General features: G+C 56.2%; 1 protein-coding gene across 2 annotated transcripts; it reads left to right on the top strand.

Moving 5' to 3' along the window:
- BRINP2 (BMP/retinoic acid inducible neural specific 2) lies at nt 1-13436 on the top strand. 2 transcript variants are annotated; one of them, XM_053951089.1, is made up of 8 exons: nt 1-88; nt 6757-7109; nt 9067-9257; nt 9415-9605; nt 9965-10070; nt 10424-10660; nt 10848-11070; nt 11401-13436. In XM_053951089.1, the coding sequence occupies exons 2-8, from the start codon at nt 6823-6825 to the stop codon at nt 12515-12517; spliced, it is 2352 nt and encodes a 783-aa protein (XP_053807064.1). In that variant the 5' UTR covers nt 1-88; nt 6757-6822; the 3' UTR covers nt 12518-13436. The 2 variants fall into 2 exon arrangements, with proteins under 2 accessions (XP_053807064.1, XP_053807063.1); XM_053951088.1 differs by having other exon boundaries at nt 6757-7124.
- The last annotated feature ends 2058 nt before the right edge of the window (nt 13437-15494 follow it).

The following is a 15494-nucleotide window of genomic DNA, read 5'->3' as shown; positions in this document are numbered from 1 at the left end:
CGCCCGGGCCCGCTGAGCAGGAGCGGATCGGAGCGGGACGCCGAGGAGAGGCGGCCGGTGCCCCGCCGGCGCTGATTTGGGGCCTGGGGTGAGTGTGCGGGGCCGCGGGGTTTGAGCCGGCGTGGGGATCCCGCCGGTGCTGGGGTGGGGAAGGAGTGCTGCAGGGGAGCGGCGGCCCCGCAGGGGCGGAGATCCCGGGTACCGGCGCCGGCTTGCTCGGTGACCTTGGTCAAGTTGTGTCCCCGCTCCGGGCTCGCTTCGCAGCCTCCCCCGCGAGCTCGGGTGTCGGGGAAGGCGCCGAGCGCCGCCCGGCCGGGAGCTACCCCGGCGCGGGGCCCGGCAGGTGACGGGCGGCTGCGACCGGCCCGGTGGGACCGGGTGCCGGCGGGCTACCGGGATAAACGGGCTGCCCGGGATGCTGGGACTTGCTGCTGTGTGCCGAGTGCGCTGCTCGGTGCCGAATGCCGGTGTGAGACACCCCGCGCCCGCAGGGACCTGGGGGATGCCCCCGCAAATGTTCAAACGCACATTTCTCCGATGGGCCCCGATCAATCAATAGCCTGTGGGGGAATCGCCCGCTCCCCGCACCGTAGGGCCCTGCTCCACCACCCGGAGCATCGGATCGAGCAGTGGGTGCGTGACCCGTCGGGAGATGTTTGCTCTCCTCGGGCGCCTACCCGGCACAGCTCCGGGAGCCCGGCAGTCCCCGCTGCCAGGCTCCCTTCCCTTCCCTAAACACTCACCTTTCCAGTAAGTAAAAAAATTCCGTGTCTTTAAAGCGCTGGAGAGCATCAGCTCTCAGCGCAGCGATGCCCTGTCCCCTCCCCAGGGGACCCGCGTGTCGCTGCCCTGGAGCGGCGGTGGCGGGTCCCGGAGTGCTCCCGGGGCCGGGCACTCTGAGCCTGGGCGCTGCGGGGCCGGGTGGGGCCTGCCGGCAGATGTCAGTGTCCCCTCTCTGTCAGCCGCCAGGAGGGTCCCTGCCTGCCCCGGAGACGTTGCAATGAGGCCCCTGCACTTTTTCCGAAGCGGAGCTGTCTTTGGTGGCCGTTCGGTGACAGTTTGGAGACCTGGAGAGCAGCAAGGTGCTGGAAAGGGGAGTGGCCGCACTCTGACACCCCAGAGGAGGGCTCCCTCTCTGCCCAACACCAGCCACCCACCACCGTATTTATCCTGTGCTGTAGCTGTGCATCGCTGCCTGTCCGTGACACTTGTCACTCGTGTGAAGGCAAGGCAGGGAAGGGAAGCAGTGTTCCTCATCCTGCACTGCCCCCAGCTCCTGCATGGGGATGGTACTGCACTTGCAGGATCTGTCAGGAGGAAGGAGCCATCCTCCCCGGGGAGGAGGCTGCAGGGCTGCTCTCTTTCCCTGGCCCCTTTGGCACAGGGTTGCTCTTTTTCCCCATCCCCTTGTGTGCAGGTCTGCTCTTCCCCGGTCCCAAAGATCCATCTGCAGGGATTCTTTGGTCTGAGAGCTCAGTGCAAGGTGGGGAAGCCGAAGCTGCTGTTGCCATCACTGTGCTGGGGGAGGGAAATTGCATTATGCACATTTATTTGCTTTATTTAAGAGGCTTTTTGCCTGTAGGTGTGAAAGTCTCGGGTGTGCAAAGCCAGAGGGCAGAACACATGGCACTGGTGCGACTCTGCACGCAGCTGCCATCTCCCCTGACAGCGGCCCAGGCTTCAACTCATTTGATGTCTTATGCAAATCCTCAGCTTCCTGAGTCCTGGGATTTTCTGCTGTTTTCCTTTACTCTCATCTTCAAGTGTCTCGCTCTTGAGGATGTGAAGAAAAGCTAATGAAAGGAACCCAAGTCACTGAGTCCTACAGGTTTTCTAACTGGTCTCACGAGCTGAGAGGAGGGCAGTGACTTAGAGTCCCTCGGCGATAGCGACTGAACGGGCTACAGAGGGTGGCTAGCAGGAGCCCAGCGAGAATCTGTTCACAGCCATGGCTGTGATCTTCAGCACCGAGGCTCCGAGGTGGCTGTCCCCACGCTCGCCACCTGGAGCTGTGTCACTGAGGCCGGCTGCCAGGTGGCTGCCAGCACCCCGCCGTGTCCACTTTGCCAGTGATTACCGCGCTGCTGTCACTCTGGCGGTGCCTGCTTCGCTCTCTTAATTACCCCGGCAGATCAATGAGGCCCTGGCACTTCCTTGGGAGTGTGCGGATACGAGCCTGGCGCTGCAGCTCCTTGCAAGCCACAATCGAGCTGGGGCAGGGGGCAGAGGAGACAGTGTAGGCAGGGCTGGCTGTAGGGGAGGTGCGTTCCACAAAGCCCCAGGTGAGACTGGTGGCTCCGAAGCAATGGGAGCATCCTGCTAAAATTGAGCCCTTTGGGATTGTGTGTCCTGAGGTGTGCAAGAGGTGGCCTGGGCGTCTGCGTGAATTCACAGATAGACATGGCTCAGCTGAGTCAATCCACTTCAGACGCTAAACTGCACTTAGCCTTTGCCCAGGCTCTTTTAAGTGGCCTTAATTTGATAAAGCTTTTCCATGTTTAATGAGAAGGTGACTCAGTCACTAGGTTTGATGTTTGTTCCCACTAAAAGGCGTCCCCAGGGAGCTTGAGCCCCCTCCCCATCGCTCCTGCACAGGTGCACCTTTGCTCCCACTGTGCCCCAGGGACCAGCCCCTGTGACTGGGCACATCCCAAGCTCTCCCACCAATGGTATTATGTACCTACCATGGACACTGGGGTTTGCTTTGGCTCTGGGCTTCAGCTCAGCGTGTACAGAGGTAGTTCCAGAGTCCATCTGGAAATCTTCCTGTGCTTCCCAATGGCACCTAGCAAATACCACTGCCCCTCTCCCCAGTGCATGCTTCCCAGTTTCTGTATCTTGAGATCTGCTCCTGCAGCATGAAAGGGCACAAATCAATGTTAATGTCCCTAACAATTAGCTAACATCTTAATTATCGAACTCCGCCTGATTAGTGGTGGAGTGCGTGGCTCTGGAGATGCTGTCGGCATGGAAGCGAGCGGGACCTTGGCATAACTCTGAGCTTATGCTGAGGGTGTTGCTGCTGTTGCTGTCTGCTCCAAGGGCAGCAGAGGGAGGCTTTTGCAGCTCACCTGAGCACCCCCATCCCCATCTCACATCCCTCCTTCGGCCTCTCAAGCCATTTTGGATGAGGGCACCACTGCAGAAGTTACCCCACTGCCATCCCCAGGGTGGGGGAGTGCCTCTGGAAATTGCCACAAGCTCTTTGTAAGATGTAGCTCATGACGTGTGACAGTGTGGGCCATGCATCAGCCATCATTGGAGCACTGGGGTGTTCCTGCCTGGTTCCTGCCATGAGGACACAGTGGGCTGCAAGAAGCTCAGGAGGACTCAGCCCTGAAAGAGGTTGTGCAGGAAAATCTGCCAAAAATATTTGCTTTGGTACTCTTCTTCCATTGCTTTGGGGTTTTTATAGAAGGGGGAAGAGGAGAAAAAAAAAATAACAAGCTGGAAGTTTTCCAACTTTTGTGATGCAAAACCCTAAATCAAAAGGAAGAAGAAAAAAAGAGTTGTCAGATGCTTCTCATCAAATCTTTTTTTTTTTTTTGGATCAAGGAAAAGTGATTAGAAAGTTATTTCGAGCTCTAGTAGTAAGGTCAAGGGGGTTACTTGTTTTTAAAGAGCTTTAGTCTCCCAGCATCCCAGGAGGATATCAGTGTGAGCATGTGCAGGTGCACCCCAAAAAGCATTGCCCCAACCCCACAAAGCAGCAGTGCAGTCCCCCTTCCCCTCAGATCAGAGCCAGTTCCCCCAGCTGTAGGGATAAGGACTATACAGAGCTATGGCAATATCTGCACATATTCATTTTCTGTAACTCTCCTGATCAATAGGAGGAAATAAATTATCCCAGCTGACAGTGGTGCAGGAAAGCTGCTCTGTGGGGATAAGCTGCTGCGTAGCTCAGTGCAGCCCCCACACAGGCCTTCCTTGCCCGTTCCTGCCTGACTTGGGACTCCAGTTCCTGTTGGTAAAGATGCTGGCGTGCATCATTGCCTGTCCCCAAGCAGGAGCCTCCCTCAGAGGTGCCGGCACACACGGTGTAAATAAGAGGGACGTGTGAATAAAAGCTCACTTAGCAAGGCTGGAAACTTTGCTTCATACCAGGAGGGAATCTCCACTGGTTTTGTACCAGTTTGCCCCAGCCAAGTGCTGGAAATATCAAATCCTATTTTTATTGCTCTGTAGTAAAACATGAAGTAGCCACAGGGAAACATGCCATGCTCAGCCTCGAATCTCAGAACGAGCTCCCCAGGGAAGGTGTCAGAGCAGGCTGAGATGGTTTCTAGCTGGTCTAGGGACCACAGCCTAAGAGAAAAGGTGGCCAAAGTGGGCTTATCCATAATATCCATCCCCATGATGGTGAGCCAGATGTTTGCTGCCTTAGCTGTGGTGGGAGAGGGGATTTGGAGGGGAAGGACAGTATGGGAAGCCCCTCTTGGCGAAGGCACATGGAGATGCCCCCCAGAGTGGTAATGGCAAGGAGCTGGTTAGTGCTGGTGGGAAACATTTAACATCTAGGATGGTTTGATGGAAAATACAGTGCTCTGCCTGTATTTTTTCTCCCCAAAAAATCCCCTCTGTGCTTTGAATCAAAGGAAGGATACTCCCGTGTCCTCCTGATTTACACCAGGAAAGCCTCAGGGAGGGTGGTGCAAAACCATCCCTACCAGTCTGTGGTGGTGTGAAGTGGTGATGGATGAGGCCAGTGTCCCATGGCACCTGTGGAAAAGCATCTCCTTTAACATTGCCTGTAAGACCCAGGCTGTTACAGACCTGTGTGGAGGGAGGGGAGAGGGGGACACAGCCAGGGAGCAGCCCCTGCCCAGCCCCACCTTAGCTAGAGGTGGGTCAGGAGCCACTTAAAACCCATGGATGATGATGGGGGATGAGGAGATAGGGTGTGACAATCCTGTTTGTGAGGCAACAGGCAGAGTCCTAGTGCACCAGATATTTAAACAAGGTGTTTTGCTGTCACAGCCATATTTAATGCTACAAGCAGTGTGTTTCCATGGGCAGGGTTTAGAAAGATGCTGTTCAAGGATGCTTTACCCTCCCTCGGCTTCTCAGCTGAGATCCAGAGTGTTGCTTTCCTCCTTGCTGTGTGGGAAAGGGATCAAATCGCTGAGGGTTTAGCCTATGGTCAGTATCTAAACCATCCATGAGATTTACTGCCAGACCCTGGCTCCCACCATTCTCTCCTGGGCACAGCAGCAGGACCCGTGGCTGCAGGCAGCATGGACCTGGGGCGGGGGGGTTTAATCTTTAGCTTTGAGGATCCCTTTGGTCCCCAGGCCACATCAATTTTTAATTGTACCACAGATATTCCTGGGGAGGGGAGCAAAGTGCAGGTCTGCTTCAGGCAGACTCTGTATCCCATCTGCCTGCTTCCCCTCGGCCCAGCTTAGGTTGCAGGCATGGAAGCAGGCAGGGAGGATTAGGGGGCAGCCAAATGCCTCGGCTGCTCAGCTACCACCCACACATGGCAGCACACAAGCAGCCCCGTGAGCCTCTGGCATCGGGTCCTGCCATGTTTTGGGGGTGACAGATGCCCCCTCCAACACTTGAGGCACAGAGTGAGGAAACCAGCCTGGCAATGCCTGCCCCCCACCCCAGCATGGGACAGGTTTGGGCCAGGATTTGGTCACATCGTGGCCGTGGGGGACTCCATGTGCCAGGGGCAGGAGGCAGTCACTGGGCTGTCATGTGGCTGCCTGCCAAGCTGGGAAAAACCAGGGTGACACCTGAAAAAAGAGTGTGGGGAAACAGAAACCCTGCCTGCTGCTCCTGCCCTGGCACCCCAGCCTGGTGATGTGAAAGTCTCAGCTTTTGTTTAAAATTCACAGGGCCCCAGCCTCAAGGGCTGAGCGAAAAGCTGAGAAAGTGTAATCAAAGGGCACCCTTAAGGGTTTAAAAATAGAAGAGAGGGAGAAAAAAAAATTGAAAAAACCATATTATTACATGTTAAAGCATGATGATTCATCCAGCAAAGCCCTGTTTGGGAGAACGCAGGGTTGGTATGAGCTCAGCAGGGATGGGCATTTGGGCTCCAGCTGCCTTCCTGGAACAAAAACCATCTTCCCTGGCAGTACTGCAGCAATGGGGTCCCTGGTTTGAGGCAAACAGCTGTTGTTGCCTCACAGCACACCTGGCCTTGGCCAGACCTTTCAGATTCCCTTCTCCCACTTCCACTGGCAAATTCAGGCTCTGGACTTGTGGTTGCTGCTGCCAGAAAAGCTCCATCTTTACTTTGCACTCAAAACACTACTTCCATCAGCCTAGCCAACTTTGGAGTGGACATCCATCCATCCATCCATCCATCCATCCATCCATCCATCCATCCATCAGCAGGACACAAAGAACAAGTCTAACATCAACCACACATGATCCAGTCCATACTGGAGAAGCTCATTTTCCCAGTTTCCCATGATTATAGTTTTTAGCTCCACCTGAAATGAGCTGACATGCATCCCCACAATGCAGGGTGCAGGGCAGCCCACAGCAGCAAGCTCGGCTTGACAGACTGATGTACGGCAGAGAAAAACATAAAGAAAAAGCCAGAAATTCATCAAACAGCCCGGAATTCATTTAACTGCAGCAGCACCCAGCACCCCCAACGCCATAAACTCTTATTTCCTGTGGCATGACCAGTCCATGCCTGACGCGTGGCTCTCCCTGGAGCGCAGCTTTCCCTCTGTCAGCATTCCAAAGCTTGCTCCTGGTTCCTGTCCTCACGGGCTCCCCCGCTTGGCTTTGCAGGACGGGGCTGTCCCGGAGGGTTGCCGCGGGGTAAGAGAATGAAGAAGCCGGCCGGGCAGCAGCAGGATGGGGCGGCAGGACCTCCCACGTGCTGACGGGCCCCCGCCCATGCTCCCGTGGCCGCTGGCCCTGCTGGCCCTGAGCGCCTGCTGCCTCTGGGGAGTGGCCGGCGGGGCGGGCAGCACCGTGCCCCAGGGCCATGCAGCCCCTGCGACCCCCTCCTCTTCCTCCTCATCCTCCTCTCCCTCCGCCCGGGCGCCCCTCGACTGGCTCCTCACCGACCGGGGACCCTTCTACCGAGCTCAGGAGTACGTGGACTTCATGGAGCGCTACCGGCAGGGTTTCACCACCAGGTACAGGATCTACAGGTGAGAGGCTGTGAGGGGCTGTGGGGTGGGGAGCTGTGCGGGCAGCTCAGATCCTCTTTAATTAAAGATCCTCTTTAATCCAGACCCCATGTGTGGGAGGAGGCTGTCCATTGGGACACTGGTGGGTAGATGTGAGATGCTGCTTTTCCAGGGAATGTAATAGCAGCCCCTCCCAGGATGCTCATGGTGTGGCCAGGCTGGGCTCCAGGCAGGATTTGCCCTGAGACGGGAAGGATTTGGTGCACAGGTTGAGATGGAATCAGCCCTAATGGCACGAGGCACAGAGCCCACTGGGCTGGATGGGTCTTGTGTACTCCAGTCCCTTTGGATATCATCCACCTACCAATCTCCTGCCCTGAGATGGAAACTGGGGACAGCAGAAGGGGCAGTGTGCACGTGGTGTCCACCTTCCAGGCCCTTTGGACGAAGATGATCTTTTGTCCTTTTTCTGTGCACAAAGATGTCTCTGTGCCAAATGACTGAACCTGCCTAGACTGGCAGTTCTCTGGGGCTGGGATGCTGCTGGGGCTGGGATGCTGCTGGGGCTCGAGAAGAGCTGCTGACTGACCCCATGCCATGTCCCCAGTGCCATCAGCCCATGGACTACTATGGGATGCTATATACACGGGGGCCAAGGCTGGAGGGGGTTTCTTGCCAGCAGAGAACAAGGTTTGGCATCAGTGGAGTCCATTCACCACAGCAAAGGACCACCCTGTGACAGCCTCTGTGGGAAACCCACTCTATTCCACTGCATCCTGGACCTAACTGGGGCTGTTACCTCTGGCTAATGAGCCCTTTTCCCTTCCACTCCCCACCGGTGCTGAGCCCTGGGGGCCTCCAGCAGCAAAGCAAAGCCTGACCACGGCCTCTTGGGAGTGCTGACGTAGGTGCCAAGACTGCAGCCCTGTTATGCAGCCCGGCACCCCCGGGGAGCTCCTCTCCTCTTTCCTGTGTGCTGACGCTGCCATGCCGAGGGACCTGCATCCTCCAGAGATACTGCTGGTGACGGTGGTGGGACAGGAAGGAGCAGCCAGAGGGACAGCAGCTGGCTCACACCTCCCCAGAGGCAGAGAACCTGCTATCAGCCTTCAGGGCTTGTTTGCCTCTGGGATGGAAGTGGGGATTGGCACCCCAGCCCCGAAGGAAAGTGTGTGTGCAAGGGGAGAGGCAGCATCCCCCCTGCCTCATCCTCAGCTCTGCTACTGGATTCTGCATCCCATCTTCTGGGCCCAAAAGTCATGGTGGGAGGTAACCTGTCATCTGCCAAGCTGCTGCTTTGCACCCATCCACTGCTCCCTCCCTCTCCCTCTTTTCCCAGCCAGCCCTGGTAAAACTGTCTGAAAGGCACTGCCTGGTTTTAATTAGAGCAAAATGCCAAAGATTAGGCTGAAATTTGCTGCCGGTTGTTTATGAGGCTGTGGGGTTTTGGGGGCAGTGACAGGCTGGGTGGCACATTCATAGCATCTGGGGCTCTGAGGGGACCCACCACATCCCAACACTTCCATCCCAACACATACCACAAAATGCTGCTGGTATTTAAAACCATGATACCCCCAGATGCCGGATTTTCACTTGGATCCGTAGGCATAGGGCTGTCGGAGGGATGAGAGGCAACCAGCCCAAAGGGCTGGAAAAGGGTCTAGCCCTGCCCTGGGCTGTGATTAATGCCTTCCGGAGGTGCTGGATTAATCAATATCAGGCATCTCCGCTGCTTGTAGCTCTTTATCACCATCAATGGCTTAGGGAGGGATGGTGCTTTTGTCCTGGCTGGATCCATAGCTGGCAGCAGGTCCTTCACTTCCCGGGGGAGGTCAGGATGATTCTAACCAGAGTTTTCTACCTGTCCTGAACTGGAGATTGGGGACATAAGGAAGCAGAGCATGCATGTGCCATGGCCAGACCCACTTCACACCCCCTCCCCACTGCTGCTCTCCTCCCACAGAGAGTTTGCCCGTTGGAAGGTGAATAATTTGGCCTTGGAGAGGAAAGATTTCTTCAGCCTTCCACTTCCCCTGGCCCCTGAATTCATCCGCAACATCCGACTGCTGGGGCGTCGGCCCAGCCCGCAGCAGATCACCGACAGCCTCATCAAAAAGTATGGGACACACTTCCTGCTGGCTGCCACGCTGGGAGGTGAGTGCTGGGGCGCTCAGTCCTGCTCACCCCCATCGCACAAGGACTGTGCAAAGGAGGGAGAGTGGGGAAGGAAGCACTGCAGGAGGAACATGGCTCCAAGAAGGGGAATGGGGGGAGCGCAGCAGTCTTCCAAAAGTATTGCATGTCCCCCCAGGAGAGGAGTCCCTGACCATTTTTGTGGACAAGCGCAAGCTGAGCCGGAGGGCAGAGCCCGTGGCGGGGGCTGGGAACAGCTCGGGGGTCTCGCTGGAGACCCTGCACCAGCTGGCAGCCTCCTACTTCATCGACCGGGAGAGCACCCTGCGCCGGCTGCACCACATCCAGATCGCCACGGCCGCCATCAAGGTAGGCGAGTGGTGAGGGGGGGCCAGCGCCGGGACATGGCAGGGCCCGGCCTCACCGCGGCCCCTCGCAGCTGGCCCGACCTAAAACAGCATCACCCAGCGAGGAGGGAGCAGGGAAAGTTAACACGTTTCCATTATTTATGGGAAATTGGGCACGCTAATAAAGGCACATTTTTCAGCGGGCTGCCGCCTGTCAACGAGCTAATTAGCAGATAATTAGTTCTCCTCTCCGACCATCCGCCCTGCTATGAGGAGTGGGGCTTGGCCAACGGGTCAGGGATTATCTGCAGCACTCTCAGTGGGGTAGGGCACCCTGTGTCCCCTCCTGTATCCATGACCGCCTCCGTGTCCCCACCTTAGGTGACAGAAACACGGACAGGGCCACTCGGCTGCAGCAACTATGACAACCTGGACTCAGTGAGCTCTGTCCTGGTGCAGAGCCCTGAGAACAAAGTGCAGCTCCAAGGTAGGACTGGGCTCTTGGGGATGTGGGGGCAGACAAGTGCTACCAAAGGATGCTTGTGGGTGCACGGGGGGTTGCAGGGGAGGATGCCGGCATGAAATGCTGCTTCTAATTTCAGGGCTGGGGAGGAGAGGGGAGGAAAATAATGAAAGCTGGGCAGGATGAGGTTGTTGCTTGTCTGCCAAGAGGAGCCAAGATCGATGCAGAGCCCAGACAAGCGGCTCCACAGCAAATTGATATGATAATCGTGTGAGGGAGGGAGCCCAGGATGGGGGAGGCTCGTGCCCTCCTCGCCCAGGTGATATTTGAGGGGCTCCGTGCGTGCCCTGATGCTCTTGGGGCTCCTCCCTCCGCAGGGCTGCAGACGGTGCTCCCCTCCTACCTGCGGGAGAGGTTCGTGGTGGCTGCCCTCAGCTACATCGCCTGCAGCTCTGCCGGGGAGCTGGTGTGCCGCCGGAGCGACTGCCGCTGCCAGTGCCAGCCCGCCTTCCCCCGCTGCAACTGCCCCGAGGCCGACATCCAGGCGCTGGAGAGCAGCCTGGCCCAGCTCGGGCGAGCCTGGGAGAGCCACCACAGCCAGTTCGAGGAGTCAGGTGAGGCTGGGGAGACCCCACCAAGCATCTCCTTCCCCTTGCGAGCAGCCCAGGCTGGGTGCTGGCTCTCCAGGGTGGTCTTCTCACCATGAAGAGCTCAGCGCTCAGGTGGAGGGAGATTGCTTTCAGCGCCACCTTCACCGCCTGCTCTCCAGAGTCCACTGATGCAATCTCCTTCTCCCCACAGAGGAGTTTCAGGCCCTGGTGAAAAGACTCCCCACGGACCGTTTCCTGAACAGGACAGCCATCTCCCACTTCTGGACCATGGATCTGGATGTCCAGCATCGCTACCAACAGCTGGGCACCAGCCTGAAGCTGCTCTCTAGAAAAACCTACCGACTCATCCGGCGGCTCTTCAACCTCAGCAAACGCTGCCACCGCCAACCTCGCTTCAAGCTGCCGAAGGAGAGGTAAGGTGCCATGAAGCCCTTGCTGGGGACACTGCCCCATGCCCCAGGGGTGGCTCACAGCCAGGGGCTACCTCCCTGGGGCTGCAACTGGAGAAGTTCCTACTTAGGAGGGGGTGAGCAGGCAGCAGGAGTGGCTGTACCAGCTTGGAATGTGGCCCTGAGAGATCAGGTCCAAACCTGAAGGTGAAAAATGGGGCTTGGTTCATTGGGGGGCCACCAGCAGAGCAGAAAACAAACACGAGGTGGGCAGCTCTTCCATCCTTAAGGGAAAGTCAGTCGCATCCCAAAAGGTGCCATCTAAGCCTCTGTTGTGTGTTTCCTGTGCACCAGGTCCCTCCCTTACTGGTGGAGCCGCGCACAGTCGCTCCTGTACTGCAGCGAGACCGCCGTGCCTGGGACCTTCCTGGAAGAAAGCCACAGCTGTACCTGTCCCTCCGAGCAGCCCTCCTGCCAGGGGTCCATACCGTGTGCCTTGGGTGAGGGGCCAGCCTGTGCCAGCTGTGACCAGGACAACAGCACCCGCTGCGGGACCTGCAACCACGGCTACGTGCTCACCCAGGGCTTCTGCCGCCCTGAGGTGGCTGACTCACTGGAGCACTACCTGGGGCTGGAGACCGATCTGCAGGACTTGGAGCTCAAGTACCTCCTGCAGAAACGGGACAGCCGCATTGAGGTGCACTCCATCTTCATCAGCAACGACATGCGCCTGGGGAGCTGGTTCGACCCCTCCTGGAGGAAGCGCATGCTCTTGACCCTGAAGAGCAACAAGTACAAGCCCGGGCTGGTTCACGTCATGTTGGCCCTCTCTCTGCAGATCTGCCTCACCAAGAACAGCACCCTGGAGCCCGTCATGGCCATCTATGTTAACCCCTTTGGGGGAAGCCACTCAGAGAGCTGGTTCATGCCTGTCAATGAGGGCAGCTTCCCAGACTGGGAAAGGACTACTGTAGATGCCTCTGCCCAGTGCCAAAACTGGACGATCACCTTGGGCAACAAGTGGAAGACCTTCTTTGAAACCGTCCACGTCTACTTGCGGAGCCGCATCAAGTCTCTGGATGACAGCTCCAATGAGACAATCTACTATGAACCCTTGGAGATGTCAGATCCCTCCAAGAACCTGGGCTACATGAAAATCAACAGCTTGCAAGTCTTTGGCTACAGCCTGCCCTTTGAGCCAGACGCTATCCGTGACCTGATCCTGCAGCTGGACTACCCCTACACCCAGGGCTCCCAGGACTCAGCCATGCTCCAGCTGCTGGAGATCAGGGACCGGGTGAACAGGCTCTCACCCCCTGGCAAAATCCGCCTCGACCTCTTCACTTGTTTGCTCCGGCACCGGCTCAAGCTGGCCAACAATGAGGTGGCGAGGATCCAGTCCTCCTTGAGAGCCTTCAACGCCAAGCTGCCCAGCGCGCTGGAGCAGGAGACAGGCAAGCTGTGCAGCTAACGGCCGGGAGCGCTCAGACCTCGGCACCAGGGGGCTGGAAGGAAAGACTTCCTGGGAGGAGAGAGAAAGAACCACCCTAAAAATTTAAATCAAGGCCTTACCTTAGTGCCAACTGCGTGCTTCCATGGTACACCCAGCAACTGGCCAAAGACACACATGGCTCAAGCGGATGGAGGATGCCAGTGGGAGTAAGGAGGAGGGATGGCTCATGCAGTGCAGACTGGCTCCAAGTGCGGGGACAATGCCACTGTAGCCACCACAGAGGTGGCTGGGGAGGTGTGCCAATGGCCCAGGGGGGTGTGGCTTGGCTAGAATCTGCTGCTGGTCCCGCCGGAGCAGGTGCTTAACCCACCGTAAGGATCCCTCAGTGGCAGCCTCCTCGCCACCCCAACTTTTGTAGTCTTTTTAAGAGGTTTCTACTGGCACCTTTGCCTTTGCATCCCCTGTGATCCATCCTGCAGCCGTACCCTCACACACTGCTGTGGTGGGGGTCCACAGCACAGGCCCTGGAGACCCAGCAGGTCTCCCTGGGGCCTCTCCACGAGCACCTCGTGTCTGCTGCGGTGCCGAGGCACCGTCTCACCCCTTGCCTGGAAAGGACCTGGCACCTGCACGGGGGATGCTGCCATCACAGACACCGGCAGAGACCTCTGGGCCACAGTTCCCTACAAAACAAAACAAAAAAAAAACCAACAAAAAAAACCCTAATGCAAAAGAAAGAAAAAGAAAATGTTTTATTTATGTATTTATTTATTTGGTTTGTTTGGGACAGGTTTTTTTAAGCCTATTCATTTGGGGAGTGTCATTTCTTGTCAGTGGCTCCAGCCAAGAGACATCTTAGTAAAATGTATCTGTTTAATATATTTTTTAAAAAATGCCTTTTTTGAGCAAAAAAGCAACCAAAACCAACTGAGATTAAAAAAAAAAAAAAAAAAAAGAAAAGAACAGAACAGTTACTGTCATCCCTAGCCCTGGCTTTTCCCGTGCTATGTGGCTCCCCTCCCTCCCTCCCTCCTTCCCGGTGCTGCTGCCGCTGCTGTACTGGGTGCCTGACTGGAATATCAAGCAGTGGAGTTGCCTGGCTGTCAGATGGGAATGCCGGGTACCCAGACAAGCAGAGCTCACTGCTCCAATGCCTGCCCTCATTCCTTGGCCAAGGATGAGGCAGAGAGAGGAAGGAGCCGACCCTCTGACCGCAGGGATCCCCAAGGGAGGGCGTGCGGACAGAGGGGATGGTGCAGGGAAAGGAGGGGGGTGGGAAAAATGTATCAGTGTGCATATCTGAGGCTGCTTTCTAATCCTCCACAGCTGGCAAAACTTGTCTGCTTTGGATGCTGCAAAGGCGGTGGAAACCCAAACTCATCCATCCTGCTTCTGTCACCTACCTCTCCTCCATCCTTGGGCTGGGCAGATAAAGAGATAAGCGTGAGGAAAATAACACCAGGAGAGATAAAGAGACAGACAAGAGGAAAATAAAACGGGGATAGATAAACCATACTTGCTATTTATATTCCCTGTCTAATCTATCAATCCATCAGGCTGGCTATTGTGGTTATAGCAGCCCTCAATCTGTCACCTAGACTTCTATTTTCCACACATCTGTCTTTCTTTGCCCACCTCTCCTCTCTTTCTCCCAGTCCTAAAGGGGAAAAAAAAATCAGGCAATTAAACACACCAGGAGGAAATGAAAAATCAAAGCCATCTTCTGGGCTCCCCAGGCAATGCTTGCAGACATCAGCCTGTGGATGGGGAGGACATAGGAATGAAGGCCAGCAGTGCTCCTGAGCAGGCAGGGCTGCCAGGAGGATTCCCAGCTAGAGATGTTATTTTGGCTTCTGCTGTACATATTCCATCACTTCTTGGTTGTCCAGAGCAGCTGTGGCTGCCCCATCCCTGGAACCGTCCAAGGCCAGGTTGGATGAGGCTTTGGTCTACTGGAAGGTGTCCCTGCCTGTGGAAGGTTAGAACAAGATGAGCTTTAAGGTGTCTTTTAACCCAAACCATTCTAGGCTTCTCCCCATCATCATGTGGGCCATGTGTCAGGCTAACATTCCTCAACTCCATCCTGTCTCCTCTAGGCAGAGCATTTCCTACCATGTCTTTTGGTGCCCTGAACCAGTCCCACATCCTAAACTCACCTGAACATGAATGCAAGAGTTGTTGGGATGACTGGCAGCACCTCAAGGTACCCATCAAGGGATGGACCCTGGACTTCTCTGGTTTTGTGTAGGCTCCAGATGGAGCCAGGTGATGCCCTAACAGTCCCATGTGTGAGGAGGGAGGTGGATGAAGGCCATTTACTTTTAATTTGATGCAAAAAAACAAAAAGCAGAGGAGTAGGGGGAGGCAGGTAGCTGGAAGGATGACCTATCAGCTCTTTGCATCCTCAGCAGCTGCCCCTGGGGCTGCACTCTCCTCTCTCCACAGCCCCCAGCAATATCCATAATCTATTGCCCAAAAGCACTAAGTTTGGCCAAAATTGCCAATTCCCATTAGGAATGAGGCTGTGCATGGCATTCCAAGGCTGGCAGCTGGCAGAGCCCTGTCTCAGCACAAAGGACTTCCCATTGGGAAGCACAGGGACAGGCAGACAAGGCCTTGGTCACCCACCCCCAACACCCTGGGGCTGCACCCCCTCTCTAACTCAGAGAAACAGAGTTAGTTCCTTAAATTTGGCTCCTAAATTGCTGTATTTTGGGAGAGAACTGCTTCCACCTTTTTGGGGGATGTGTGTGAGTTAAAGGAAGAGCAAGAGCAGCAGCAACATGCCCTGGGAAGGGACTGCCAGGCTGTGTGGGAATCTCAGGTGGAAGCAGCCAGGTCCTCCCAACCCTGCTCAGCAATTAAGGCTCTCAGTGGAGGTGATTAAAAGGATGAGGTTAATAACTGGAGGTCAGCATTTGATTGCCTTGCAGTGCTTTCCCCTGCACAGAACAGTGCTCATGGCAGCAGGGCGGGCTGGAGAGATGCAGCTGCA

This window comes from Vidua chalybeata, chromosome 9 (genome assembly GCF_026979565.1).
Source record: "Vidua chalybeata isolate OUT-0048 chromosome 9, bVidCha1 merged haplotype, whole genome shotgun sequence".
In the NCBI taxonomy this organism is placed as follows: domain Eukaryota; kingdom Metazoa; phylum Chordata; class Aves; order Passeriformes; family Viduidae; genus Vidua; species Vidua chalybeata.
This window is presented reverse-complemented; position numbering and strand designations above follow the sequence as displayed.

Excerpts from the sequence above, each read along its gene's own strand:
- BRINP2 (XM_053951088.1), top strand. The coding sequence starts at position 6,823 with ATGGGGCGGCAGGACCTCCCACGTGCTGACGGGCCCCCGCCCATGCTC. Across the intron at positions 9,258-9,414 it reads GCTGGCTGCCACGCTGGGAG|GAGAGGAGTCCCTGACCATT; the intron begins GTGAGTGCTGGG and ends ATGTCCCCCCAG. Across the intron at positions 11,071-11,400 it reads TTCAAGCTGCCGAAGGAGAG|GTCCCTCCCTTACTGGTGGA; the intron begins GTAAGGTGCCAT and ends CCTGTGCACCAG.